The sequence below is a fragment of the Balaenoptera acutorostrata genome, chromosome 4, assembly GCF_949987535.1.
Source record: "Balaenoptera acutorostrata chromosome 4, mBalAcu1.1, whole genome shotgun sequence".
In the NCBI taxonomy this organism is placed as follows: Eukaryota; Metazoa; Chordata; class Mammalia; order Artiodactyla; family Balaenopteridae; genus Balaenoptera; species Balaenoptera acutorostrata.
In genome coordinates this window covers 92,543,566-92,564,846 of record NC_080067.1, presented here as the reverse complement: position 1 = coordinate 92,564,846, position 21,281 = coordinate 92,543,566, and the positions used below count along the sequence as shown (strand labels likewise).

Here is a 21,281-nt window from a genome sequence, read left to right as displayed (position 1 = left end):
GATTCTCTGTTCCCAAGCAATGTTTAAGAAATACTTCAAATGGTAGGTGCCAATCCTTGCTAGTTTCTTTACCCATTTCAGCTCCACAAAATAATCTAATGGTTTGATCGGATCCAGAGTACAGTCAAGTCCATTTTTTAAAAAGAGCAACCTTTTGGGAACTTCCCTGGTGGTCCCTCTGCACTTCCACTGCAGGGGCATGGGTCCGATCCCTGGTCAGGGAACTAAGACCCCACATGCCACGTGGCCAAAAAGAAAAAAAAAGAGCAACTTTCTTCTCTCTCAAATTATAGATCTACTTAGAATGCTATGATTCTTTCTAATTACAAGTAGTGGTGATTTAGGCAGAATAAACTCTAAATAGTCATTATGCAAACCCTGTGTCTCCTCAGGGACACTATTGTGCCATTAAAACCACTGGTTAGGAGGCCAACTGAGTAGTTTTCTTCTAGGCTTCTGGTGCTTAGTTTTTCTCCATGTGATGTGACACACTGTAAATTGTAGAAATGGGAATTTCCATGTCAAATAAGTTCTTTGCCATCATGTGCACCCAACAAAGAAAAGAAAGATAATTGAATATTTTCTAACATTAATCCTTTCTGAAATATATGATTAAGTCAAAATTACCTTGTATTGCCAGTAGTTATGACATAATCCATAGTAGATGAGTCTCTGAGGCAATACTCCTTGGAAGCGCACAGTGATTCGAGATGTTGGCTTATAGTTATTTCATTATCTTGCTGCTGCTTTATTAATAACACTGATCTCAATTAATGTTTAGCATACTTAATTTACTATCACTCTAGCTTCAAAGTATTTGTGCATTGGGCCAGCATAATAACTTTTCCATTTTTAAATTTCAACATAAGCATTTTTCCCCTCTTGATAAAACTTTGTGAAATATCTGAACAATTCAGGGAACATGAATGACCCTCTTTAATCCCATCATCCAGGATAACCACTGCCCACAGTTTAGTGCCCATCATCATAGAATATTAAAATACATATGTAATCAGCATCACATTTTTAGAATGTCTCCATCTTCATTATCCTTTTGCAGGAAACTAGTTCCTCTTGGATACAATCTGTTCACCATTAAAGCTTCATAGATAGGGGAGGGCAGATATCATCTCAAGAAACAAGAGGATGTGACTCATGGGGATATCCCAACAAGATAGGAAGAGGAAGTAATCCTTTCTACGTTGAAAGCTCTTCTATATGGAAATGACTGGATACTTTCCCATTGAAAATCCATTGAATGGATGTACCACATTTCACTTAATTGATCCTTTATTGTTAAATTTTAGAATGTTTCCAAATTTCACCATTAAAATTAATACTACAAAAGTTTTTATAGATGTATCTTTGTGATAATTTCCTTAGGATAATTTCCTAGATGCTAAATATCCATTTTTGATTAATATGGTCAAATTATATCCAGAGTACCAGTTTACACTCACCTGTAAAAGATAAGTGAGGCCATTTCTCTACACTCCATCAGAATTATCACTTTAAAAATCTATTTGTGAATATTCTGAAAGACAACGTCTATCTACTAGGATGTTGGTGGAACTTGATGTTCTTCCTCAGCAGCTGCAAAGGAGTTTTATGATTGCTGGGTCCTTGCTCGAAATCCCAGTATTTTTCATTTCTGCCAAAGAGCACATTAAATCCATGAGCTATTCATGCTTGTTAATGACTCTGAAGTCGACACAGTTGGTAAAAACAGAAGCATCAGCTGTAAAAAAAATATTCCAAAATACGGGACCAGAACAGAAATGATTGTTTCCAGAATTCAACTTGAATGTCTTAGGCAAGAGAATTAAAGCAAAATGTGGTTAATTGATTTGTCATTCAGCGAAATTAAAGTTCTGATGTGGCAATGAGCCTATTATATATTCTCAGAATAAATATGTCAACTTTCATAGCCCTGAGCTGAGAATGTAAAGCCATTTTGAAGGGCAAGGATACAACTCACTATGGTTCAAATGGGTTTAGGGTGAATATTGCCCTACCGACCTTTATTTAATGAAACAGATATTGAGATGGCCTTCTGTCAGATAAAGTTAAAGAGCCATTCTGGTTCCACATTCTAGGAACAATAATTCTTTGGGAGAACATTGCATCGCTCTTGTGATGGGATGAGATTGACTCACATAAATTGCAAAATGAGAAACTCTGCCAAAGAAGGAACCCTGCTTCAGAACAATTGAAGGGAAAAATAATGACCCAGGGGAATTTCACTTGAATGATATTTATTGAGCACCTACTAAATATTGGGCAATCTATATAATTCGTCTCCTTTAATGCATATAATGATCCTGCAAGGTGAGTATTGACATAACTTTCCAGATCAGGAAAGTGACGATTAGAGATGTCGAAGGAAGTAGAACAGTTGTAAAAGGCGGAACTAGAATTTGAACTCTGAACATTATGATTCCAAAGTTTTATGAATTCCATCAATACTGTTTTCTCCATCCTAAGCACACTGCTAGGTTCTGGGGGGTACACAAGTGAAGACGTGGTCCCTGTACTCAACTAACACTTCATCTTCCCCCAGTAGGAACTCACAGTGAAGAGCTCACCTGTTTGTAATTCAGGAAAGCACAGATATAGATAGTTTTCTAGATCCTGCTCAAAAGATGTGCTTAATTCCTTCCTGAATTTGGAGCACCCTTGTGTATACAAGTAACCAACACTTAAGGTAGCTTGTTTTATGTATGAAAGTTTAACCTATGATTCTTTTTTATTTAACTCATGATTCTTGATCAGAATTATTCCTACAAAGCTGTGTAAATATTATGTAAATCTTTCTTTTTCTTTGGAATCTTTTAATTAGGGTAAGGTGAAAGTGGCATTCTCTCTGGGCACAAAAATTAATTCTGAGAAGCAAACCAGTCTATAATATAATACAAAACAGTCTCTAATACTCCTGTGGTAAAAGGAATAAGGAAAGAGAAACGAGGTCTTTGGCAATGTTGTATTCATTAATTCATAGTAATTAGTGCATGTTATAAATTAATAATTAATACGTTGGCCAAGATTTACTGAGCACCCACTATATGTCAGGCCCCATGCCACCCTCAATGTGTTTGTAAGGAACAGAGACTCCTTCAGCTGATGTGGGTTTATCATGAGAGTCTGGAAGCAGAGCCCCCTACCTGCGTAGTCCTGCCTCGTGGCTCTGGATGACTGTGGAGAATGATGACTCTCCCAGTCTGATGCCAACCCAATGGATAGACTCCATCTTTTGCTGGTTTGCTAAGAGACTAAGGCATTCAGTCAGTGAGGCTGAAGAGCCTGTATCTTGAGAAAGGAGATTTGGCAGCTGTGGGTAACTGTCAGGTGGTGCTATCAAGGATTTCTAGTGACATTCAACTTGTGAAAGTACAAAAATACCATTTAAGATAAAACCCTTTCTGGCCCATTGCCTCAAATTGATGCACTGAGTGATCACTTAGCAGAGACATCCACTCATCTGCCCTTTATGCTTGACGAGAAAGTGAGAGGATGGCAGCAATCATCTCAATAAGTCAGAAGCACTTGGCCTGTTGGGAAAGGCAATAAAATCCCACCAGAGGCTCCTGCATCCTGATAAACACTCCCAACCATATTGTAGAATTCTCAGATGAGATCAAAAACAACATGACAGGCAGGAGACGTCCTGACAAATAAACATCTACCTGATACCCTGAGGTTTTAGGTAGGTCAGCTTAATCAAATTGAGATTAAAAAATTGAATAAAAAAGTAATTTAGGAGCTAATACTACAGAAACCACACACAGACACTATGTGCTGGCTGGAACAAAACCTTAACCTACAGTTTGTAATTGAAAAAAAGGAAAAAAAAAACCCCAAAAACCAAAACCCTGCTGCAACACTATGTAACTTCCCTCAGTTAGGGTAGAAAATCTTGGTGAGCCAAACCATTTTTTTTAGGAGAAAGTGTCTAATTCAATTCAGAAATACTTCTCTCTTGAGGGTAGAAGGGTGGGAAGGGTAGGATTTTTGTTTTACCACATCACTGATGTTTTCATTTGGATTTTAGCTGTGCTTCCAATCATCTGATCTTTGACAGAAATGACCAGAACATATAATAAGGGATTTCTCATTTGACATTTGTAAATTACATCAAGGCCGTTGGGGTCTGTAATTGCAAATGATTTAGGACAATGAGCGAGTAGTTGAACAATATTTATTTCAGATTTCAAAATATGTACACAGCCTATGGGGAAGTTGGAATGACAAGGGGCTAAACTCCAAAGAAGCTTGGAGCATTGAACAGCATGAGAGAGAGGAAATTGGTGGAGAAGTTAACTCTGTAGAAAGCAGTGTAGGACTTGACTCTGCTATGAAGGGGGATGCTCTCCAGGCCAAATTATGGCATGGAATATACACTTAAAATGAGTTAGTTGCTCCTGTCCCTTTGTTTTCTTCTCCTCTTGTTTTTTTTTTTTTTTTTTAAATTATTTTTATTTATTTATTTATGGCTGTGTTGGGTCTTCGTTTCCGTGCGAGGGCTTTCTCTAGTTGTGGCAAGCGGGGGCCACTCTTCATCGCGGTGCGCGGGCCTCTCACTATCGCGGCCTCTCTTGTTGCAGAGCACAGGCTCCAGACGCGCAGGCTCAGCAATTGTGGCTCACGGGCCCAGCTGCTCTGCAGCATGTGGGATCTTCCCAGACCAGGGCCCGAACCCGTGTCCCCTGCATTGGCAGGCAGATTCTCAATCACTGCGCCACCAGGGAAGCCCTCTCCTCTTGTTTTTATTCCTCCTTTTCCTCCATGCTGCCTTATGCCATGTCCATTTTTGATTCATCTGTTTTATTTCATTCTTTCTATCCTAACTGTTCTCATTTTTCACCATTCTGTCATTTCCCCAATCTTATCCTTTCAATCTGATTCATCTCATCTTTTTTTAAAATATAAATTTATTTATTTATTTATTTTTGGCTGAGTTGGGTCTTCGTTGCTGTGCAGCCTTTCTCTAGTTGCAGCAAGCCAGGGCTCCTCTTCATTGCTGTGCGCAGGCTTCTCATTGCAGAGGCTTCTCTTGTTCCAGAGCACGGGTTCTAGGCACACAGGCTTCAGTAGTTGTGGCACGTGGGCTCAGTAGTTGTGGCACACGGGCTTAGTTGCTCCAAGGCGTGTGGGATCTTCCCGGACCAGGGCTCGAACCCATGTCTCCTGCATTGGCAGGCGGATTCTTAACCACTGCACCACCAGGGAAGTCCTAATTTACCTGTTTTTTTTTTTAGATGCCATCTTTTTTTTTTTGAATTTTTGAATTTTATTTTATTTACTTTTTTAAACAGCAGCTTCTTATTAGTCATCTATCTTATACATATTAGTGTATATATATGTCAATCCCAATTGCCCAATTCATCCCACCACCACCACCCCCCCGCCACTTTCCCCTCTTGGTGTCCATACGTTCGTTCTCTACATCTGTGTCTCTATTTCTGCCCTGCAAACCGGTTCATCTGCACCAAGGTTTAGGTTCCACATGTATGCGTTAATATATGATATTTGGTTTTCTCTTTCTGACTTACTTCACTCTGTATGACAGTCTCTAGATCCATCCACATCTCCACAAATGACCCAATTTCTTTCCTTTTTATGGCTGAGTAATATTCCATTGTATATATGTACCACAACTTCTTTATCCATTCGTCTGTTGATGGGCATTTAGGTTGCTTCCATGACCTGGCTATTGTAAATAGTGCTGCAATGAACATTGTGGTGCATGTGTCTTTCTGAAATATGGTTTTCTCAGTGTATATGCCCAGTAGTGGGATTGCTGGGTCGTATAGTAGTTCTATTTTTAGATTTTTAAGGAACCTCCATATTGTTCTCCATAGTGGCTCTATCAATTTACATTCCCACCAACAGTGCAAGAGGGTTCCCTTTTCTCCACACCCTCTCCAGCATTTGTTGTTTGTAGATTTTCTGATGGTGCCCATTCTAACTGGTGTGAGGTGATACCTCATTGTAGTTTTGATTTGCATTTCTCTAATAATTAGTGATGTTGAGCAGCTTTTCATGAGCTTCTTGGCCATCTGTATGTATTCTTTGGAGAAATGTCTATTTAGGTCTTCTGCCCATTTTTGGATTGGGTTGTTTATTTTCTAATATTGAGCTGCATGAGCTGTTTATATATTTTGGAGATTAATCCTTTGTCCATTGATTCGTTTGCAAATATTTTCTCCCATTCTGAGGGTTGCCTTTTTGTCTTGTTTGTAGTTGCCTTTGCTGTGCAAAAGCTTTTAAATTTCATTAAGTCCCATTTGTTTTTTTGTTTTTATTTCCATTACTACAGGAGGTGGGTCATAAAAGATCTTGCTGTGATTTAGGTCAAAGAGTGTTCTTCCTATGTTTTCCTCTAAGAGTTTTATAGTGTCCGGTCTTACATTTAGGTCTCTAATCCATATTGAGTTTATTTTTGTGTATGGTGTTAGGGATTGTTCTCATTTCATTCTTTTACTTGTAGCTGTCTAGTTTTCCCAGCACCATTTATTGAAGAGACTGTCTTTTCTCCATTGCATATCCTTGCCCCCTTTGTCATAGATTAGTTGACCATAGGTGCGTGGGTTTGTCTCTGGGCTTTCTATCCTGTTCCACTGATCTACATTTCTCTTTTTGTGCCAGTACCATATTGTCTTGATCACCGTAGCTTTGTAGTATAGTCTGAAGTCAGGGAGTCTGATTCCTCCAGCTCCATTTTTTTCCCTCAAGACTGCTTTGCCTATTTGGGGTCTTTTGTGTCTCCATACAAATTTAAAGATTTTTTGTTCTAGTTCTGTAAAAAATGCCACTGGTAATTTGAAAGGGATTGCACTGAATCTGTAGATTGCTTTGGGTAGTATAGCCGTTTTCACAATATTGATTCTTCCAATCCAAGAACATGGTATATCTCTCCATCTGTTTGTGTCATCTTTGATTTCTTTCATCAGTGTCTTATAGTTTTGGTTTTATAAAATATATTTTTATATAATACTAGCAAATTGTTTTTTTAATTTATTTATTTTATTTTTCTCTGTGTTGGGTCTTCGTTGCTGTGTGCAGGCTCTTCTCTAGTTGCGGCGAGTGGGGGCTACTCTTTGTTGCAGTGTGTGGGCTTCTCATTGCAGTGGCTTCTCTTGTTGTGGATCAGGGGCTCTAAGCCTGTGGGTCCAGTAGTTGTGGCTCGTGGGCTCTAGAACGCAGGATCAGTTGTTGTGGTGCACAGGCTTACTTGCTCCACAGCATGTGGGATTTTCCCAGACCAGGGCTCGAACCCATGTCCCTTGCATTGGCAGGCAGATTCTTAACTGCTGTGCCACCAGGGAAGCCCCAGTGTCTTATAGTTTTTTGAGTACAGGTCTTTTACCTCCTTAGGTAGGTTTATTCCTAGGTATTTTATTCTTTTTGTTGCAATGGTAAATGGGAGTGTTTCCTTAATTTCTCTTTCTGATCTTTCATTGTTAGTGTATTGGAATGCAAGAGATTTTTGTGCATCAATTTTGTATCCTGCAACTTTACCAAATTCACTGATTAGCTCTGGTAGTTTTCTGGAGGCATCTTTAGGATTCTGCATGTATAGTATCATGTCATCTGCAAACAGTGACAGTTTTACTTCTTCTTTTCCAATTTGTATTCCTTTTATTTCTTTTTCTTCTCTGATTGCCATGGCTAGTACTTCCAAAACTATGTTGAATAATAGTGGCGAGAGTGGACATCTTTGTTGCTTTGTATTTCTGCATTGTCCGTTGTAACTTCTCCTTTTTCATTTCTAATTTTATTGATATGAGTCCTCTCCCTCTTTTTCTTGATAAGTCTGGCTACAGGTTTATTCGTTTTGTTTATCTTTTCAAAGAACCAGTTTTAGTTTTATTGATCTTTGCTATTGTTTTCTTTGTTTTTATTCCATTTATTTCTGCTCTGATCTTTATGATTTCTTTCCTTCTACTAACTTTGGGTTTTGTTTGTTCTTCTATCTCTAATTCCTTTAGGTGTAAGGTTAGATTGTTTATTCGAGATTTTTCTTGTTTCTTGAGGTAAGCTTGTATTGCTATAATCTTCCCTCTTAGAACTGCTTTTGCTGCATCCCATAGGTTTTGGATCATCGTGTTTTCATTGTAATTTGTCTCTAGGTATTTTTTGAATTCCTCTTTGATGTCTTCAGTGATCTCTTGGTCCTTTAGTAACGTATTGCTTAGCCTCCATGTGTTTGTGTTTTTTATGTGTTTTTCCCTGTAATGGATTTCTAATCTCATAGCATTGTGGTCGGAAAAGATGTTTGATATGATTTCAATTTTCTTAAATTTACCAAGGCTTGATTTGTGACCCAAGATGTGATCTATCCTGGAGCATGTTCCATGTGCGCTTGAGAAGAAAGTGTAATCTGCTGTTTTTTGATGGAATGTGCTATAAATATCAATTAAATCTATCTGGTCTATTGTGTTATTTAAAGCTTGTGTTTCCTTATTAATTTTCTGTTTGGATGATCTGTGCATTGGTGTAAGTGAGGTGTTAAAATCCCCCACTATTATTGTGTTACTGTCGATTTCCTCTTTTATAGGTGTTAGCAGTTGCCTTATGGATTGAGGTACTCCTATATTGGATGCATATATGTTTATAATTGTTATATCTTCTTCTTGGATTGATCCCTTGATCATTATGCAGTGTCCTTCCTTGTCTCTTGTAACATTCTTTATTTTAAAGTCTCTTTTATCTGATATGAGTATTGCTACTCCAGCTTTCTTTTGATTTCCATTTGCATGGTATATCTTTTTCCATCCCCTCATTTTCAGTCTGTATGTGTCCCTAGGTCTGAAGTGGGTCTCTTGTAGACATCATATATATGGGTCTTGTTTTTGTATCCTCTCAGTAAGCCTGTGTCTTTTGGTTGGAGCATTTAATCCATTCACATTTAAGGTAATTATCCATATGTATGTTCCTATTACCATTTTCTTAATTGTTATGGGTTTGTTTTTGTAGGTCATTTTCTTCTCTTATGTTTCCCACTTAGAGAAGTTGCTTTAGCACTTTTTTGTAGAGTTGGTTTGGTGGTGCTGAATTCCCTTAGGTTTTGCTTGTCTGTAAAGCTTTTGATTTTTCCATCAAATCTGAATGAGATCCTTGCCGGGTATAGTAATCTTGGTTGTAGGTTTTTCCCTTTCATTACTTTAAACATACCGTGCCACTCCCTTCTGGTTTCTAGAGTCTCTACTGAGAAATCAGCTGTTAACCTTATGGGAGTTCCCTTGTATATTATTTGTCATTTTTCCCTTGTTGTTTTCAATAATTTTTCTTTGTCTTTCATTTTTGTCAATTTGATTACTATGTGTCTCGGCATGTTTCTCCTTGGGTTTTCCTGCCTGGGACTCTCTGCACCCCTGGAGTTGGGTGGCTATTTCCTTTCCCATGTTAGGGACGTTTTAGACTATAGTCTCTTCAAATATTTTCTCAGGTCCTTTTTCCCTCTCTTCTCCTTCTGGGATCCCTATAATGTGAATGTTGTTGCCTTTAATGTTGTCCCAAAGGTCTCTTAGTCTGACTTCATTTCTTTTCATTCTTTTTCTTTATTCTGTTCCACGACAGTGAATTCCACCATTCTGTCTTCCAGGTCACTTACCCGTTCTTCTGCTTCCATTATTCTGCTATTGATTCCTTCTAGTGTATTTTTCATTTCAGTTATTGTGTTGTTGATCTCTGTTTGTTTGTTCTTTAATTCTTCTAGGTGTTTGTTCTTTAATTCTTCTAGGTCTTTGTTAAACATTTCTTGCATCTTCTCGATCTTTGCCTCCATTCTGTTTCCAAGGTCCTGGATCATCTTCACTATCATTATTCTGAATTCTTTTTCTGGAAGGTTGCCTATCTCCATTTAGTTGTTTTACTGGGGTTTTATCTTGTTCCTTCATCTGGTACAAAGTCCTCTGTCTTTTCATTTTGTCTATCTTTCTGTGAATGTGGTTTTCCTTCCACAAGCTGCAGAATTGTAGTTCTTGCTTCTGCTGTCTGCCCTCTGGTGGATGAGGCCATCTAAGAGGCTTGTGCAAGCTTCCTGATCAGAGAGACTGGTGGTGGGTACAGATGGGTGTTGCTCTGATGGGCGGAGCTCAGTAAAACTTTAATCCACTTGTCTGCTGATGGGTGGGGCTGGGTCCCCTCCCTGTTGGTTGTTTGGCCTGAGGTGCTCCAGCACTGGAGCCTACCTGGCTCTTTGGTGGGGCTAATGGTGGACTCTGGGGGGCTCAACCCAAGGAGTACTTCCCAGAACATCTGCTGCCAGTGTCCTTGTCCCCATGGTGAGCCACAGCCACCTCTGTCCCGCCTCTGCAGGAGACCCTCCAACACTAGCAGGTGGGTCTGGCTCAGTCTCCTATGGGGTCACTGCTCCTTCCCCTGGGTCCCAATGGGCACACTACTCTGTGTGTGCCCTCCACGAGTGGAGTCTCTGTTTCCCCCAGTCCTGCCAAAGCCCTGCAATCAAATCCCACTAGACTTCAAAGTCTGATTTTCTAGGAATTCCTCCTCCCATTGCCGGACCCCCAGGTTGGGAAGCCTGACTTGGGGCTCAGAACCTTCACTCCAGTGGGTGGACTTCTGTGGTATAAGTGTTCTCCAGTCCATGAGTCACCCACCCAGAAGTATGGGATTTGATTTTGTTGTGATTGCGCCCCTCCTACCATCTCATTGTGGCTTCTCCTTTGTCTTTGGATGTGGGGTATCTTCCTTGGTGAGTTCCAGTGTCTTCCTGTCGATGATTGTTCAGCAGTTAGTTGTGATTCTGGTGCTCTCGCAAGAGGGAGTGAGTGCATGTCCTTCTACTCTACCATTTTGAACGCTAGATCTCATCTGGTTTCTAAAGTTGACTTTAAAAAAGTATTCCTTTGTATTCTAGTGACCTTTGCATAATTTCCAAAATCAATACTTCTTAGTGAAGCAGATTCATTCCTTCATCAAACTTTGAGTTGATTCAGCACCTACAGTGAGCCAGAACTTTTCCAGCTCTATATATACATATCTCTCTGTGACAGTGCTGTTTACCAACTCGGGCCAATCTGACCCTCTAAGGTTTGTCTGGTAAAGGATGTGTTGTAGAATGACTTCTGGATTAGTTTACTCAAGTACTCCTTAGCCTGACCACATGCTTTTACTGAATTGAGTACTCTTTGTATCACACACTTAAAAAGGGGAAAGAGGTCTATTTTTTTTTTTTAAAGATACAATCTGTGTGACCCGAGAGAAAGGTCACAATTTATTTATTTATTTATTTAATAGAATTTTATTTATTTATTTATTTTTGGCCACATTGTTTCTTTTTTTTTTTTTTTTTTTTTTTTAAAGGATTTTCTTATTTATTTATTTATTTATTTATTTATTTTTGGCTGTGTTGGGTCTTCGGTTCGTGCGAGGGCTTTCTCCAGTTGCGGCAAGCGGGGGCCACTCTTCATCGCGGTGCGGGGACCGCTCTTCATCGCGGTGCGCGGGCCTTTCTCTATCGCGGCCCCTCCCGTCGCGGGGCACAGGCTCCAGACGTGCAGGCTCAGCAATTGTGGCTCACGGGCCCAGCTGCTCCGTGGCATGTGGGATCTTCCCAGACCAGGGCTCGAACCCGTGTCCCCTGCATTAGCAGGCAGATTCTCAACCACTGCGCCACCAGGGAAGCCCCACATTGTTTCTTTGTTGCTGCATGCGGGCTTTCTCTAGTTGCGGCCAGTGGGGACTACTCTTCGTTGTGGTGTTTGGGCTTCTCTTTGTGGTGTGTGGGCTTCTCAAGAGAAGCAGTGGCTTCTCTTGTTGCAGAGCACAGGCTCTAGAGTTCAGGCTCAGTAGTTATGGCACACAGGCTTAGTTGCTCTGCGGCATGTGGGGTCTTCCCACACCAGGGTTCGAACCCGTGTCCCCTGCATTGGCAGGTGGATTCTTAACCACTGCACCACCAGGGAAGTCCAAGAGGTCTTTTTAATGTGTCCATTGAACCAGAAAGAGAAGATGCAGTAGCCATCCACCCCCTTATTCTCCCATTACTGGTCTAATGTAAGACAATCTCGTCTGAACATTCATCCTTTGGTATTGATATGGCTGATCATGGATGATGTACTAACGGCTCCTCCTGGACCATGACTCAGTCATTCTGCACCATCCTTCCCTCTCCTCACCAGGGAGGGAAAATGAGTCAGAAGAGTATGGTGAGGTTTCAGGATAACATCCAGATAATATGGCTAGAATGCCACCTGCAGCTGCTCCAGATTTTGACCAGGCTTTAGAATTTTTGCAATACTGTCCATTAAAAGCAGGTTTACTCTGTTGAGAGTGACTACCCTCCAAGAGTCCCTCCCATGCCTACAGAAATTGAGGGTGTTATGGACTTGTGTCATTTGTTCCAAGACAAGCTGAAGTTTAAACTCCCACTATCTCAGAATTGACCTTATTTGGAAATAGAGTCATGGCAGATATAATTGGTTAATATGAGGTCAAGGAGCTTGGAGATAGAATATTCAGATGACAAGCTAAATAACTGACAAGACAACGTGAGAGATGCTGCAAAGTAATGTTTGATGGATTATTATAACTTTATTTAAGTCTCAAGTACTGATATGTACAATTAAGACTTTGAGTTGGGGGAAGAAGAGAGTGCTGTGGTCTGGGGTGGAAAAGCTGGCAGGAAAGTAGGCTGTTGAAAGTGGTTAGGATTTGAATAAGGTAATGTAGACTGGGGGCACAAGAGTCAGAGGAGAGGGCTGCTAGTATCAGCCTCCTCTATGATTTTGTGGCATTTTGTTGACACCTCTTTGATAGCACTTATTACATAATGTTGTAATCATTGGTTTGCCTGTCTGCCTCCTCTATTGAGAGCTTTTTAAGGGCAGAGATATAGTTTATTCAGTTAAAAAATATTTGGCATCTGTCTCATAGTGGGCATGCAATACGTATTGAGTAAACAGAAGGGTAGGTGAACAAATGGATGAATATAGATTGAAACTGCATGATTTGACAGAGCAGGTTTAACAGATGTGATGGAAGGACACAGAAAGGTAGCCTGGTACCACACTGAGGAAGACCTTGAATGTCAGGCTAGGGAGCTAAACAAAAGGAGACTGGGCTGCCATTGTCAAGGATGGAGGTGACACTGGAGAGTTATTTTAGGAAGATGTATTTAGTAGTGATGTGTACATGGGAAGGATGAGCCTAGACGAGGAAAACCTGTTAAGGGGATATTGCAACAGTCCAGATCTAGGGGTTCTCTAAGACGCTCCACATCATTTCATTTTTTAAAATAATCCATGTGATATGATGTAAAGATTAGGATCAAGCTCCCTGTGAGTCAGCAGGAAAAGAGAAGCTAGGATCACTGTTGTGTCCTTTTATTACAGGACCCCAAGGGTGATAGTGTTAAGTGGCTGGGTGGCTTCCCAGCCTCCTGTGTAACCTTGTGTTTCCTCAGGATTCACTCCCCTCTGCAGAGAGCTTGGTGGTGAGTGGTGATCAGGTGGCAACTTTGCACATTTGTCATAACAGAGAGAAGTGGATCCTAAATAGCAGAAAAGAACTTTATCTGTTGCGGGAGAGCTGGCCTCTCCTCTGGTTAGGCAAGGATGGAAGTGTCACTCCCCTGCCACCCCCCCCCCCCCCTTGCTAAGTGTCTTCTGTGCCAGAGGCTCAGAACCTTGCTCATGTTAGATGGATGACTTGGCCCTACCTCCAGGCCTTCAGATATGCTGGGCTCATCTGTGAGGCAGAAGGTTGAAGCATTTTAAATACTTTCATGCAATGAATTGATGTATTGGGTAGGTTATGTGCTCTCAGCAATCACTGCTGAATCCAATGGGGAGATATTTCTCCTCTGACCCAGGTCACTGCACACTATTTGCTCACCAGCCAGTGGGCAGACACCTGCCTCCCTTCCCTCAGCACAGGGACCTTTGTTCCTGGGAAAGGAACAGAAACCTCTTCACTGTCTTTCAAGATCTTTGTGATGGGAAGCACCAGCCTACATCTGGCCATTGTGATTGTCTTTGGCCATGTGTTCTGGGAACTGAAGGGATTTTTGCACCAGAACATCCGTGCCAGCAAAAGGAGATGAATACAAGCTCATTCACCAAGACTTTCCTGTACCCCAGCTGACTTTGCTATTGCCTCTCAAATCCAGTGGCTTATCTAGAGTTTTGACTCCTGGAGATGATAATTTTCTCTCTAACATTTTATCAAGAAAAATTTCAAACATATACTTGAAAAAATTCTGTAGTGTAAATGCATATATCCACACCTGGATTCTACCATTAACATTTGCTATACTTACTTTATAATATATCTATCCATCTGGAGGGGATCATTTTTAAACAATCCTTGAGTTGATACAATGAACACATTTTCAGTAATAATATGGAATAAAGTGAAAAAACAATAACAAAACACAGTAAAAAGTTTTATTCGACTTTATGCATAATTTTGCTAGAAAAAATAGTTAACAAAATAAATATTACAGACAAAATATTATATATAAAATATTATACCTTGCAGTTCACATTCTGTATACTTTTACATTTTAAATATTAATTAATTTCGAATGGTCACATGGAGTAACAGATATGGAATAATTGCCATTCTGTTTCTTCATCTTTACAATTATTGTACTATTATTGCTTATGTTGAATATTCTGTTTAAGTACAGGAATATGCAGTACCACAGGAGACAAGGATTCTGCTCCAAGTAAACTTAAATGATGCCAAACTGTTAGAAACTTACTCTCAAAATGAGCATGTGTCATAGAGTCCTCTTGTGTTTGAGACCAACTGTACAAATGGGAGTTTTTCAAATTAACTTCTATATAATATTTCTCATTTATTAAACAATGAGTTATAAAAATGTGCTCATTTTGAAGCTTATGTATATATTATTAAAACTCAGTTGTAATGGAAGCAATTGTTTAAAACTTATAACAAAGATTTTTTTCAGAGAGGAGTATTTTATCACTGAAATTATTTAGAATTGCTGGCAAATGGAGATTTAAAAAAATTAGCCTGTAGTTGGTTTTATGATTGTTTTAAAATTTTGTATATGTAGTTCAACCTCCTATGATTTGCTGCCCCTTTCCCATTCTTGGTGTCAAAGAGAAACAGATGCACACTAGTGAAAAGCTGTAAAGACAGATTTTGTTCAGTACTAGTGTAATAGGGGAAAGAGTCTTCAGAATAGAACTTAGCTCAATTCCAAAAACAGTAAAGACAGCTGGTCATTTATGGCAAATGAGCAGAGTGAGGAGGTCAGTGGATGGGAGATTACTAAGAGGAAACATCAAGTGTAGATGGATTCTTGCTAAAGGCAGGCCAAGGATTTATACATCAAGAATCGAGGATGAAGCACTTGATCAGATATCAAGGATAATCAGATATCAAGGTGGGGGGATTCTCACTAAGCTGATAGTGAGATTCTTATTACAACTGGGTAGGCAGATGCTGTCAGAACCCAAGAATGAGGCCTGATCACAAAGAGGGCTCAGAGGAGCCTGTCTAAAGTTTGACTCTCAAGAAGAAAGTCTTTTCAGTGCCACTGCCCGGGACATATATTTTACTTATATTGGTGAAATGAGTAATTCTAGAAATAAGGGAAATAATATAAAAAGGATGGGCAATTAAAGAAATTTTTAAATTTCCCAATCTTATCATTATAAAGCCTAAAGCATTATTAGTCATTTCATCACTGTTATTAATAAATAACAGGGGCTTCCCTGGTGGCGCAGTGGTTAAGAATCTGCCTGCCAATGCAGGGGACACAGGTTCGAGCCGCCCTGGTCTGGGAAGATCCCACATGCCGCGGAGCAACTAGGCCCGTGAGCCACAGCTACTGAGCCTGCGCGTCTGGAGCCTGTGCTCCGCAACAAGAGAGGCCGCGACAGTGAGAGGCCCGCGCACCGCGATGAAGAGTGGCCCCCGCTTGCCGCAACTGGAGAAAGCCCTCGCACAGAAACGAAGACCCAACACAGCCAAAAATAAAAAAGAAATACATAAATAAAATAAGACTCTCCGTTTAAAAAAAAAAAAAGTCATTCTGAAAAATAAATAAATAAATAAATAAATAACAAAGCCAGGAAGCAGATTTGTACAACATGGCATAATTTTTTTGTCAGGCTTTAACTAGTAATTTCCCACCACTTTCAGTAGGCAGTTTCTCACTTGCTTCTTTTTTTTTTTTTTTTTTAAAGTTTTACTTGATTTTATTTATTTATTTATTTATTTATTTTTGGCTGTGTTGGGTCTTCGGTTCGTGCGAGGGCTTTCTCCAGTTGCGGCAAGCGGGGGCCACTCTTCATCGCGGTGCGGGGACCGCTCTTCATCGCGGTGCGCGGGCCTTTCTCTATCGCGGCCCCTCCCGTCGCGGGGCACAGGCTCCAGACGCGCAGGCTCAGCAATTGTGGCTCACGGGCCCAGCTGCTCCGTGGCATGTGGGATCTTCCCAGACCAGGGCTCGAACCCGTGTCCCCTGCATTAGCAGGCAGATTCTCAACCACTGCGCCACCAGGGAAGCCCTCACTTGCTTCTTTATGACCATCCCCTGAATGATGCGGAGTTTGTGTCCAAATCAGCAGAGCAGTGCTTCCCCTTTAAAGGGCAATTGATCAGCTTTCCAATGATTCTCAGTGCCCAGAGGGAAGCATGTCTGTGTCACAGGGACAAGGGGTGCAATGTGTGAGCCTTGTTCCACCTGTGCGCTGAGGAAAACCCTGACGGTGCACCTCACGATTACTCTCCACTTCCTACCCTTGAACCTAATTCAGATTGACATGGGGACAAATGGGAGAGATGGGAAAAGAGGATTTTCATCAGGAAGGGCCTGGGTTTACTGAGGACTGCAAGAGAAGGGGGAGAAAAAAGGGGGGAAAAAAAACCAACCTCTTGGATAGGGATTTTCAGAGAGTGTAGCTGGAAAGCTAAGAGCAGAATTGGACGGTGAGGCTTCTGGAGTTGGCTTGAGATGCCAGCAAGAGAAATGGGTGTGTGTGTGGGGGGATTTCTTTTCTATTTTTCTTATTGAGGTAAAGTTGGTATGAAACATTATATAATTTCAGGTGTACAACATTATAAACTGATATTTATATACACTGCAATGTGATCATCACCCTACGTCTAATCACCATCCATCACCATACAGTTAACCCCCTTCACCCATTTCACCCTCCCCTGGGCAGGTGATCTCATAATTACTTTAGTAGATGCAGACAAAAATATAAATGACTTGTAAATATTTGGGGGTTGTTGGACTGTATCCTTGTAAGGCAACTTTGCCTTGAGGCTGGGCTCTGAGAGGCCTGACTCATATTAGGGTAACATTAAAAAACCTTTAGTTTGGGTTTGCAAGGCTCTCTGCTAGGTCCCTTTAACATTAGCTGCTGTAATGAGGCAGTTTCAGTTTCTGAACTGGAGCCGGTGGAGGTAAATTGATTCCTTTCCTCTGAAAGCTAGCTTGAATGTGGCAACCAATTCTTCTCAAGTGGGAATGTAAGGGGCTGAAAACTGGCTTGGAGTTACCTCTGGATGTTCACCTGCAGAACAACTAAAAATGGACAAAGAAAACAGTGATGTTTCATCCAAACCTGCTGATGTGAATGTAAGTACATTGAGAGAAGCCTTCTCTGTTACTCGAATGCCATTTACTGATGACCCTTTTAGTAAAATGAGACTGAGTTACTTTACAAAAATAAAGGAAACAATAATAAAATACTTAGCCTTCCTTTGGAACTTAATGGATTTTACAAATTTGAGCTTGTTTTAAAGTGCTGTACTTGGCAATTGATTTGCAGCTGTTTTTCTAAAACTCCAGGGAAATGGTACTGATCTCTACACAAATTCCACTTTAAAATTTAATCAGGGCTAACTGAGACTGCCTATAATGTGTTCCCGCACTTAAAGACCAAACCTTGACCTTGTCAGTTCTACATGGGCTAGCATTTCTGTGTGTTTTCCTTTTTTACTTCTTGGGGGGAATATTTGAGAGTAGCTTGACACCATAGTCAAGTCATCCAACAACAGAATGTTTTTCTCTTTAGAAACACCATCCTCAGTCCTGCAGGACATCACATTAGATGAGATCTGGTCTAGTTCAATTTCAACAGGAGGCATATAAGCTACATTTCACTCCAGGGGTTGACAGGAGTGTTTGGCAAAAAGAATGAGGGAGCCATGAATAATTTAGAATGTTCTTGGCCACATATTATCCCATTAATTGGTAGGATTAAAGACTGGAAGACATGTACTTTGTAGGGAACAGTGAGAGAGAGAGTAAGAGAGAATGAGAGCATTCTTAGAGGAGAGCTCGAAAGAGAGATTATTTCTTTGGAACTGGTGTTCCATATTCTTGCCTTTAAAAGAATGTGTGGTTGAAAGTTATTTTGTCACTGAAGTTTAGTTACCCTGACATGTATAAATCTCTCCTTCAAAGAAGTTAAACTCTCACTTACATTATTAAAGAATTCACAGCATCAAATGACAGAGGAGAGAGGAGAAAAAGAGGAGGGGAAAGAGTCAAATAATGTATTTTTTCCTGTTGCACATAACACCTTGCGCTAAACCCGGTAATTTTCTAATCTAACATGAGTCCCCTATTTCATTCTTTATTTTTTAATCATCCTTTCATTTGTATTGAAAAACTGAGTCACTGGCCAGTTCAGTGGCTGGCTTCGAAGTGCATGCTTGTGAGGCAGTGGTAAAACAATCAGTCTGATGCTTGTCCTGCATCCCTACACAAACGAGAGATCATCCTCAAATCTTTCTTCCTACTGAAGCTGAATCCGGCCTCTGTACCCCAACACTGAATTAATTTTTGGAGACAGAGTTTTGGGTGAAGTAGAAAAGAATAGCTTTATTGCTCTGCCAGGCAAAGGGGGCCACAGTGGGCTAATGCCCTCAAAACTGTGTGTCTCAACCTGGAGGGGGTAGTGAGGAGTTTTATAGTAATGGTTCAAAGAGGGCATGATTAGCTTGTGGACAATCTTCTGACTGGTTGGTGGTGAGGTAACTTCTGGTTCCAACCCATCTGGGGTCTACGTGTTTGTGGGCAGCATACTGTTAATTTCTCCTACCTGATGGGGGTTTCAGTATCTGAAAAACAGCTCACAGATACTGTTATGTGTATCTCTTGATGGGGAACCAGGACCTTGCCCCAAGGCTGCACTACTGTTTCTTTTGACTTTTCCTCCCTTGTCTCTGCATCCCCTCCCTTCCCTAATTAGCAACTGTTTGAACCAGCTTGTTGGAACTCAGGGAAGGTCATGGAGGTTGAATGAAGCCTATTTCCTGTAATCAAGAAATGGGGGACACAGAAAGGCTTTTGTGCCCAGGAGTCCCACAGGGTCCTGCTCGGTATCATTACCACCAGGTCTCCAAGCCATAATTAGGAAATCAATTAGTTTCTCTGAGAAACTCACTTCTATTCCTACTTTCAATCTGCCTCAGCCCAGAAGACACTGACTGTGGGAGAAAAGCTATATCGTACAAACACATCCCCAGAGTGGTGGACAGATGAATCAACCCCCATAGAATCCTGTCTGACCTTCAGGTCCTCTAGTCTACACTCCATAAAATTCAGGCCTATCCTCTACAGTGTCAGTTTAGCAGAGTTGGAGAGTTGAGGGGACCAGTTGAGGACCTGGGAACCATTTCACTAGAGTTCATATACTGTCTGTTTTTTTCTGATTGGTCTTAACTGTGTGATTCAATGCAAGTCAATGCTTATGTAAATAATTTGACGTATTTAGGCCTTTTAGCACCAAGATTCTCCTGACTAGGTGGTTGCATTTAAGCTCTAGACTACGTCTAACTGTTACCACATCTTTCATTCTTTTGAAGATATCCAATATCTCAGTTCAGGTGGTCAGTGTCCAAGGGAAGCTGCCAGGGAGACGACCACCGAGAAAACCCGTCAACAAAGCCAAACCCAAGAAGCAACTCAAGAAGAAAGCTCCCTTTTGGAACGTCCAAAACAAAATCATTCTCTTCACAGTATTTTTGTTCATCCTAGCGGTCGTAGCCTGGACGCTGCTATGGCTCTATATCAGTGAGTTGAAATCTGTGTACCTTTGGGGTTAAGGCTTGCCCTGTGAGTTCTGCATCAGCAATGCAGGCCCGATCTGACCTTGGGGGTTTCTGATAGAATTTTCTTATTTCTCAGACTGACAGTCATTTTCAAAACTGTTGAGGTTTTAAGGAAGAAGCCAGAATTGTCTTTCCCATTTCTTCTTTTACCACCACTGCTTTCTTCCCAGAGGAGCAGAGATGGGGGGATAGGATGAGAAGAGCTGAGGAGAATGCTCAGGAGCTTCTGACTGGTTCAGAAATGTAATGCATTTTTAGCTTTAAAAAATGAATGGAATGCTAAGCTGTTTTACTTCCTCATCCACCCACTGCCTGTTTCTAGGCAACCTTATATTTCTAGCTCCCTGAGCTTCATTTTACTCATGCGTCTTTCTCTCCTCTGTTTTTATGTTTTTGTTTATCCAATTGATTGTTTTTGTCAGTCTTATTGATCCTTTTGGATAGGAGTCATAACTAAGTTCTTCCTTAGAGAGTACTTACCCAAGCAGCTCAGTAACTATAGCATTTATTGATTTATGTTGGACTTCCCACCCTACGCATATTAATATACTTGATACAAGATATGTGTACTCTCAAGGATATTAAAATTTGGTTGGAAAGCTAGATTTATAGGCAAAGAATGAATGAATATCGTCTTGAACAGTTCAGTTCATTTACATGTAGAAATTGACCACCTATAATTTGCGTGGCACAATGTAAGATATCAGGCACACCAAGATACATCTCCTGCCTTCAAAAAGCTCACAGATGCATTTTCCTACTTTCAAAAAATCTCACAGTTCAGAACGAGAGAGGGAGTGTGAGTTGATTTTTTTTTTTTTCCTCAAGCAATTACTTTGCAATCACAGAAGGGAGACATCCAACAACCTGCCCAGGGATAGAGTCTAGATAAGGCTTCATGAACTGGTTCTTGAAAATTCATTTGACACATCTTGGGAGTGCCCACTGTGAGCTGGGGCCTGTGATAAGCATGGAACAGAGTGGTAGACAGGAAAGAATCTGTCTTTACAGACTAGTGGGGGCAGTCAAGTCAATGAGCAATTAAGAAAAACACAAAAGACACACAACCCCAATCCAGAGCAAACCAGTTTATTTCCTTTCAGTTCTCTGCCAGCCCTGAACTGATATATTTGCATTGCCCTTGCATTTTTGTACAAGGTTTTGGGACATCATTGTGAAGAGTTAATTTGTTGGTTGTGTGAAAATCA

The 21,281-nt window shown here is 40.7% G+C and overlaps 1 protein-coding gene across 3 annotated transcripts in view; it reads left to right on the top strand.

Annotated features, from left to right (window-relative positions):
• Positions 1–17,343: 17,343 nt before the first annotated feature.
• Positions 17,344–21,281, top strand: part of TMPRSS7 (transmembrane serine protease 7) — a 42,989-nt gene continuing 39,051 nt past the window's right edge. For all 3 annotated transcript variants that reach the window (XR_009008060.1, XM_057544838.1, XM_028166431.2), the window contains exons 1-2: positions 17,344–17,590; positions 19,828–20,035. Coding sequence is in view for 2 of the 3 variants with exons in the window: in XM_057544838.1 (XP_057400821.1) it covers positions 17,543–17,590; positions 19,828–20,035 (256 nt within the window). In the remaining variant the exon portion in view is untranslated. The remainder of the gene's footprint in view (positions 17,591–19,827; positions 20,036–21,281) is intronic.